Source organism: Dendrobium catenatum, unplaced genomic scaffold (assembly GCF_001605985.2).
Source record: "Dendrobium catenatum unplaced genomic scaffold, ASM160598v2 fragScaff_scaffold_1191, whole genome shotgun sequence".
Taxonomy (NCBI): Eukaryota; Viridiplantae; Streptophyta; class Magnoliopsida; order Asparagales; family Orchidaceae; genus Dendrobium; species Dendrobium catenatum.
This window is the reverse complement of record NW_021319653.1, coordinates 295,397-304,579: the sequence shown is the minus strand read 5'-3', so window position 1 is coordinate 304,579 and position 9,183 is coordinate 295,397. Positions and strand designations below refer to the sequence as shown.

General features: G+C 41.8%; 1 protein-coding gene across 1 annotated transcript; it reads left to right on the top strand.

Moving 5' to 3' along the window:
• Positions 1-358: 358 nt before the first annotated feature.
• Positions 359-1,993, top strand: LOC110114288 (molybdate transporter 2-like). Its single transcript, XM_020847125.2, has one exon. It carries the CDS (start codon positions 437-439, stop codon positions 1,796-1,798), a length of 1,362 nt encoding a protein of 453 aa, XP_020702784.1. The 5' UTR covers positions 359-436; the 3' UTR covers positions 1,799-1,993.
• Positions 1,994-9,183: the final 7,190 nt, after the last annotated feature.

The following is a 9,183-nucleotide window of genomic DNA, read 5'->3' as shown; positions in this document are numbered from 1 at the left end:
TAAAAAATTAAAATTTTTTGTACTAAAAAATTATTTTAAGAAGCAATAAGAAGTCATCCCAAACGAAGTCTAAATAACTTGTATCATTTATATATATTTTTTCATTTTAATTTTACCTAAAATATTATTAAACGAATTCATTTTAAAACTTATCCTTATTATTAACGTGATTTGATGGAAGTAGTTCTTTCAAACATATAAAAAAATTTTATTTTGCTGTTTTAAATTGAATGTGCACAAAAAAAAAATGTAATCAAACGAGGCCATAAGCCGTGCCGTCAAAGTTGTATGTTACCGATAAGGTCGGATCTCTTGTCACGCTAATTAATAATGTCACTGTCCGCCACTCAAGGCCACTACATCTAATTGATCCAACAAATCACTGAAACCAAAAAATCTCAAGCCCCGCCCCATTCTGCATCACCACACCGCATCCATGGATCCGGCCGCCCCCGGCGACTCCTCCCTCCTGGACGACTCCACCCAGCTCCGTCGTCCCCTCTGCCCCCGTTTCCCTTCGCTCTCCTCCAGCTTCCGCCTCAAAACAACCCTCTGGTCCGAACTCAGCGGCGCTGTCGGTGACCTTGGAACTTACATCCCCATCGTCCTTGCCCTCTCTCTCGTCAACGGCCTCGACCTCGGCACCACCCTCATCTTCACGGCTCTATACAACGCCATTACTGGCCTCCTCTTTGGCATCCCCATGCCCGTTCAACCAATGAAATCCATCGCCGCCGTCGCCATCTCGCCTTCTTCCCACCTCTCCATTCCCCAAATCATGGCCGCCGGTCTCTGTACCGCCTCCACCCTCCTAATCCTCGGAGCCACCGGTCTCATGTCCCTCTTCTACCGTCTCCTCCCTCTCCCCGTTGTCCGCGGCGTCCAGCTCTCCCAAGGCCTATCCTTTGCTTTCTCCGCCGTCTCCTACATCAGGTACAGCCAAGACCTCCCATCTGGAAAAACCTCCGGCCCGCGCCCCTTACTCGGCCCCGACGGTCTCCTCCTCGCGCTCTCCGCCCTCCTCTTCATCCTCCTCTCTTCCGGCACAGAAAACGAAAGGCGACGCCTTGTCCCCTCTGCGCTCATCGTCTTCCTCGTCGGCTTCATCCTCTGTTTCATCCGCGACGCGTCTGTTCTCCGACACCTTAAGTTCGGCCCTGCCCCCCTTCGCGTCATTACCATCACGCGGGAAGACTGGAAAGTCGGATTCTTTCGTGGAGCAATCCCGCAAATCCCGCTTTCCATCCTGAATTCGGTGATTGCCGTCTGCAAACTTTCTGGGGACCTGTTTCCCGACCAAGAGGTTTCGGCGGCGGCGGTTTCGGTCAGCGTGGGGCTGATGAATTGGGTCGGATGCTGGTTTGGTGCGATGCCGGTTTGTCACGGGGCCGGTGGGCTGGCCGGGCAGTACCGGTTCGGCGGCCGAAGCGGGTTGTCGGTTATGTTTCTCGCGGCAGGGAAGATGGTTCTGGGATTGGTGTTTGGTAACTCGTTTGTGATGATATTGAAACAATTTCCGGTGGGGTTACTGGGGGTGTTGTTGGTGTTTTCTGGGGTCGAGTTGGCAATGGCGTCGAGGGATATGGGAAGCAAAAAGGACTCCTTTATTATGCTGGTATGTGCGGCGGTGTCGATGAAGTTGAATGCGGCGGCGGGGTTTGTGTGTGGATTGGTGATTGTTTTGGTGCTATGGATAGGAGAGGTGGATTGGGTGGCTCAGTTGAGGGGAAGGCGTGGGAGAACTGTGGATGACAAGTCAAGACCTGGTGCAACGGAGGAGGAGATTGTTGGAGTTTAGCGGGAAAAAAAAGGTGTTTGGTTTCCAGCCGCGTGTTTGTTGTGCCTCATGAGTAAATTGCAAATATTGTTAGAAACAATTGATTTTAAATTGGTTGAGAAATGCTGTTCCAGTCCTCAAATCAACATACTTTTATTATTAATTTCATGTAATTGATAAGAATTGCAAACTTAATTTGATGTAGAAGTTAGATTCTGGATTTTTCGTTTGCAGTTTCTAGGGTTTTCTGATCTCTCACGGCAACGCTGACTCTTCCTGTTCGGGAGAAGTTCTCCATCAACCCTTAATTCAAATGACTTCCCTCCTCTCCCTAGCTCTTCTATTTTGGGCTCACACCTGGTTCACCCCATTGCGTCTTGGGCAAACAATCCCTTCTCGCTTATTCCTAACCATGAAGATTTCCGATTTCCTTTGTCCCTCTGAGGCAAAAGGTAGCTTTTTCGGCTGAAGATCTATCGCAGGGCTCTTATCTCTGGTCTTTATCCTTATTGGCCTTATTACGAGAGAGTCCTGGCTGCCATGAAGATGTATTGGACCTTGAAAGGTTCGTTCTCTTTACTCTCACTAATGAATGGGTTCTTCTTGCTAAAATTCACTTCCCCTGAAGATATTGACATGGTCTGATTGGGTGGGTCGTACTTCTTGTTGGGAAAATCTTTCATAGTTAAAAAATGGTCGCCTGAGTTCAAACATAAGTGGGATGAATCTTCTACCATCCCCCTTTGGATAAAAATTATAGATTTACCTCTGGCCTTATGGACCCTGATGGGCATCTCCAATATCTCTAGTTTCATTGACATCCCCATGTCTATAGACTCCCTCACTACCACGAGATCGCAATTAACATTCGCGAGGGTGTGTGTTCAAATATCTTAAGAGTTCGCTCGTCCGGATGAAATTCCTTTGCATCTTGATGGTGAAGATATCCTTCTCAAAGTGATTTACCATTGGAAACCATCTTGATGTGAAGGGTGTAGATCTCTAGTTTACCCCTATTCGTTATGCTCATCCAATCCTAATCCTAAACTTGTTGTGCCCCCTCCTTTGAGGACCAGAGGTAGGAGCACTAGCCAGAATCTGTAGTTTTCAAACCCAAACTCCTCTTCCCAACCTCCCTTTCCCCATATTCTAATTAGTGTCATCACTAATTCTCTTCCCACAACCTTGCCTACTATTGCATCATCAGGTGAAACATATAATCCTTCACCTCCACTAAACTCTTTCCTGGATAAGGACCCTATTATCCCAATCCTAAATTTTCCAATAGAGGAAACTTCATCCACCAACAAATATTCTCAGTTACCAATTCTTTTTTCTCCTATAGTGCCAATATCCAACAAGTTTGCTTCTCTATTAATGGGAGACCTTTCATCCCAAGTCTTCTGAGGAGATCCCAACCAAAGTCAACTTCCTTGATACTTGCCCTCAGGTGAATATTCCTTCCTCTAATCTGGTCTTATCCAATGTTCAATCCTCATCTCCTATAAAACACACCAGAGTTAAATCAGCTAAGAAGGCCAAATCTTCCAAATCCTAATAAATATGCCTTCTTTAGCTTGTTGGAACGTTAGGGGTTCAATAGCCCTGACAAGGAGAGGGCTTGTAAGGAGCCTGTGAGTTCTTAAAATATGAAGATGCTTGGTAGCTTAGAAGCAAAGGTTCATCTTTCTGTTTAATCTAACCCTTGGTTTATTAAATCTCTTTCAAGAATGAGAGTAACTGCAATAATTTCAATTGTTCTACTCTCGGTAGGATCTGGCTGAAATGGCACTCTTTCCACTTCTCTCTCTCTCCCTCCTTTATAAAAGTCATTCATGACATTCTTTCTTCAGGCTCCCCCACCCCCAAAAAAATCATTTATGCAATGTAGAGGATAGAAAATTTCCATGGGACCATTTGAGGGATTTAGGGCCTGATTCCTCTCATCCCTGGATTATTATGGGTGATTTTTACTACTATAGGATCGAATCTGAGAAAGCTGGTGGTAACCCTTTGCAGCCTGGCATGTTAGGGGAACTTAACAAGGTTATTTATGATTGTGGTGTTCTTGAACTAGCTTATGTTGGCCTCTTTTATACTCAGTTTAATCAAAGGGTAGAGCTTCCCATTCACATTAAATTAAACAGAATGTTGGTGAATTCTTCTTCGCTTGATAATTTTTCGTCTACTTATTATAAAGTGCTTCCACCTTTATATTTTGATCATTCCCCATTGATCATGTTTGCTTCTCCTATTGAAAAAGAAACCATCTAGATTCTTATTTAAAAATTTATGGGTTCATATGGATGGTTTCTAGGAGGATGTGATTAACGCATTTGTTAGGCCTACTTCCTGCAATTCGACTGCCTCATTCTATCACTTCTTACATAATTTGAATAGATCCCTTAAGGAGAGGAATTGGAATTCCTCTAACTTCCTTTCTAGCACTATTCTTGAGTTAAAAAGAGACAACATCAATTCCTCTATGAGCTTCAAAATCTTCCTTTGAATCAAAATTTAAATGCTTCTCTGAAATTAATTAGTGATAAGCTGACTATCATGCAATCCTCTTGGTCTATCTGGATCTCTCAAAGAGCTAAAGCAAAGTGTTTAACAAATGGAGAAGATGATCTTGGCTTCCTATATGCTAAAATTAGAGCTAGAAAAAACAGAAATGTCATGAAGCAAATTACCACCCCTCTTGGTAAATTTTAATCATCATGATATTGTTGCGGATTTATTCAACATTTTCAAGATCAATATAACTCTCCTAAGCTTGTTAATGAGCATAATTATTGCATTCTCGCTAGTGAGTTAGTCTCTTCTGACTTACTTAATTCTTTAGTGGCTCCCTTCTCTAATGAAGAGATCAAAGCAATAATTTTTGAAGGTCAATGTGACTCTACTCCTAGACTAGATGGATTTACTTTTGAGTTCTACAAACTCTCTAGGCACCTCTTTGGGATTCAAGTGTGTAATGTTGTTAAAATTTTTTATATCACCAGTCACTTACGTAAAGGGGTAAAAGCCATAGATTTTACATTAATCACAAAGGGTTCTCAAGTTTCCAATATTTCTTATTTTAGATCTATGCAATGTGGTTTATATTTTTGTGAATAAACTACTTGCTAACATGCTTAAATCGATCTTAACTTTCATTATCCATAAAAACTAAGGTGGTTTCATTCAAAAAAGAAGCTCAACTGATAGCATTATTCTAGCTTCTGAAGTTCTGAGATAATTTAAATCTCCACATAATCTTTTATGTGCCAAGCTTGACATTATGAAGGCCTTTAATTTAGTCTCTCGTGTTTTTTTTGTTGAATAGGATAAAGCAAAAAATGTTCCCTGATTTTATTTATCAATGGGTAAAAGGTTGTATATAAGATGTGCACTTCTCTATTTCTTCCAGAATGGCTCTCTAGAGGGGTTTTTTAAATCTTCATCAGGCCTCCATCAAGTATGTGAAAGTTTGTTAGGGATGTTATGCCCTTAAGAACTAGCCCAAGGCTAACCAAGAGGGAGGGGTGAATTGGTATTTTAAAAAACATTTCTTTAGCACAAAGCACAAAATTAAAACAAAAACCACCACAGAAATCAGAGTGCAAAAATAAATAAACGCAAAAGAAAAATAAAGAAAAATCACACCGGATTTATAGTGGTTCGGTCAATCCTTGACCTACGTCCACTCCTCGGAGGCACCCTCCGAGTATTACACTAACTAAGTGTCTCTTCTTTAGCTTCCACAACTAGGCGGAGAAGCCTTTACAACAGACTCCTTTTCACCAACCCCGGTACGGCAGAGAACCGACTCCTTTTGCTTCCTCTTGAAGCAGGCAGAGAACCCGGACCTTTTGCTGAAGTAGACCTCCCAAGAACCTCCCAATGATGAAGGACGAAGAACGGAGATGACGACTTGGCTTGCTTTGAGCAACCTTTGTGAACCCTCTCACGAACTCCCCCTCATAAGTTCCTCTCTCTCTCTCTCTCTCTCTCTCTCTCTCTCTCTCTCTTTGTCCCTCTCCCATGGCTCTCTCAGGTCAAGACAGAAGCACTGAAGGTCTTTTGAATGAGAAAATTCAAGTCCTTTAAATAGAATTTTAAGAACCGACTTTATCATCTAGGACAATAGGAATATCGTCCTGGCCGATCAGTACAAAATAAGCTCAATCAGCCGGGACGATTTGTGATGATTAAAAGAAAATTGGTTACATCGTCCAGGCCAATACAATATCGTCCTAGTCGATTATTTAAAATTTGAGTACAATCATCCTGAACATCACCTAGAATAGATGCTGGCCCATGTCAATCATCCAGGACATCATCCCGGCCAATTGGACATCGTCCCGGCCAATTCTATGATTGGCCAGGCCGATGTGATCGTATCTACCAGCCTTAATTGCTTTTCATAATTGCCAGATTAATTTAGGCTTAATTATGCTGTATCGTCCAAGCAGATTTATAGATCGTCCTGGCCAATAATTTTTAAAAAGAATACCTAAAATGATCACGGCGGCTGATTCTTTTTTATTTGAGCCTATCTTTCAGGACAATTTGCTTAATGACGGCTGCTTAACCAGGATGCCCTAATTAGGGTTTTTGTTTTTAGTTGGATGGTCCTAGCTGATATGAACATTGTCTAGGCCGATGTACTCAAAATAGAAAAACTCAAAAAATCCCTCAAGAGTGTGTGTGTGCAAGGTTACTTAGCATTAGTAACCACTTTTACAATTGACTCAAGAAAGAAAAAAATACAGACTTGACTCAACCTAAATCTACCCAATCTTGAGCTGGCTTGAGTTGCATTCAGTCTTGTGGTCCTGAAAATTAGTAGGCAAGGCTGTCATAGAAAAACATGAATGTTTGCTATCATCAAAAGTCTAATCCATGATCTCAGATTCGTAACAATCTCCCCCTTTTTGATGATGGCAAACACAAATAAAGAATTCAAAGTTGTTATGGCAATCTAGTAAAAATAGCATGACAAAAAAGCAGTTCACTGAGTTCTAGAATTCAGAATACAAGATATATCAAACTACTTTCCCTTTTGACATCACAAAAAGGAGGGAAACACAACATAACACAAATAAAAAACATAACAGAAACTAAAACAAAAGAAAAAATAAATTACAGAAAATGGAAACTAAAATTAGTAAAATGAGGGACCCTAATGATCAGACAGAGGTGGTGGTGGTGGTGGCTGTTGAAAGTAACTGGAGAGCGTAGCAAACTGTGCCCCAAACCAGGCCATGTCCTGGTCATGCTGCTGCTGCTGATGTGTAATATAGGCGTCGAAATAGGTCTCGAACTGATCAAATCTCTCCTCCAACTGATCCAGCTGAGAGTGCTTGTAGAGAGGAACAGGAGCAGGAGCAGGAGCCTCCTCCTCCTCGGGAGGAGCAGGATATTGAAGCTGGTATTTAGATTCTAGAACATAGGCAATGAGGTGTCCTAGAGCAAGATTATGCTTTCTTCTATGACCTGGATCTCGAATGGTAGTCAAATGCTCGATGTAGCGAAAGATCAAGTCTGTGACATTGAATTCTCTATGGGCCATAAAGTAAAAGGTAGTAAGTGAAAGAAGTGGAGTGATGTGGACTCGGTCCCCGGCTTTGGAATAACAGAAGTGCGAAGGATATGCTGGATTGTCCTAGCATTTTTTAGTAAAGAGCTAGTCTCTCCAACATGAAAGTGTGCGTTGGTGTGGCGAAGAAAGTGATTTGCAGTGGAACAGTTAAAGTCAGGATCAGAGATAAGGGTATGCAGCTTAGCCCCAGTAGTGGATAGCTGTAACAGTTCAACACAATCCTGATATGTGATCTCAACAGGACGTCGATTTATATAAGATGTGAGAGCAGTGTAGGAAGAAATTATGCAGAGGTTTGTATAAAATTCAAAAAGAAGTTTAGAACTAAAAGGGACTACGAGGGTGAGAATAAAGCAAAGAGAGGTGTGAGTGAAAAAATCCATTACCAGATAGGAGAGATATGCTGGATTGATTGTTCGGGAGAGAGTAATGTCGCACTCTTTGTAATGATGGTAGGCAGCCTGATCGTTTGCCTCCCAAAAACGAGGGTCCAGCGTGCCCCTTCGAGGAGCTGCCATACATTTGACGAGTACGCTTTCCGTCAGCCATATCCAAATAGAGAGTAAACAAGAGAGAAGAATAATATTGAAGTGATAAATAATGACTGGAAGGCTCTAAATTTAAAGGATCGGCCGGATCGTCCAGGCCGATCGTAGGATTCTCTAGGACGATCTGGTGCAATTATTGTGTACAGGCTGAATGGTCAAAAAGGAAGTCTGATCATTCGGGACGATCAGATATCGACTGGGACGTTTGGACATAGACGATTGTCCCGAGGAGTCAGGCCGGACGACTATTGAAAAAGCAGATCGTCTAGGCCGATTAGGTGGATCGTCTAGGACGATGCTCAATAATGGATCATACCGTCCGAATTTAAAACGTTTTAAATCCCGTGCCACATGTATCACCCAGGATGAACAGTGGATCGTCGAGGACAATTGTCTAAAAATGGATCATCCTGGGCTATTTTAAAGATTTTTAAAGTGCTGACGCGTGTATCGTCCAGGACAAACATGTGCATCGGTCGGGATGATAACCAATAAATGCATCATCCAGGATGAAAAAGTTATTGGTCAGTGTAGAGAGAGTTGTTGTTTACATGTTTACATTCTTGCAACTTGTATTATTTTGATGATTTCAAATATTATTATTTTATATATCTCCTAACATTTTTTGGAAGATTTGTTTTTGCTCTAGTGTGTACTAACATTTCAAGAAAATAAACTCCAAGCGATGAAGACTTCAAATTATTCATTTGTAAATTACAAGTTTTGAAATGAGATGGAGTGATTGTAATTGAGTGAAAAATCACAACACACACTCTTGGAGACAAATTTTGTGAACTGATCGTACGGGAAGAACTTGGTTCGTACGAGATGATCATGTCAATTAACCCTCAGAAGAGCAATGGATCGAACAGGCGAGTAGAAAATTTTCTAAGTCCTAATCGTCCAGGACGAATTTAATATTCATCCCAGAACGAATGTCTCTGGATTCTCAACATCACTGTTTGTCCAGACAAAATTAATTTTTGTACCGGGATGAAGCTCTCTGTATGAGATCGTATAGGACGAAATTAATTTTCATCCCTAGACGAAACTCTCTGTATGCGATCGTATAGGACAAAATTTATTTTCATCCCTGAACGAAACGCTCTGTATAAAATCATCCCTGGATGAAACCTGTTCATCCCAGGACGAATCGAACCGACTTACGTCAGTTAGTTACGTCCTATAGAATTTTGGGGACCAACCTATGTAATAACCGTTTCATACCAGACGAACCTAGTTCGTACGGGACGATGAGTGTGTACGAATAT

Bases quoted from the DNA above. Each gene is read 5' to 3' on its own strand.
- LOC110114288 (XM_020847125.2), top strand. From the start codon at position 437: ATGGATCCGGCCGCCCCCGGCGACTCCTCCCTCCTGGACGACTCCACC.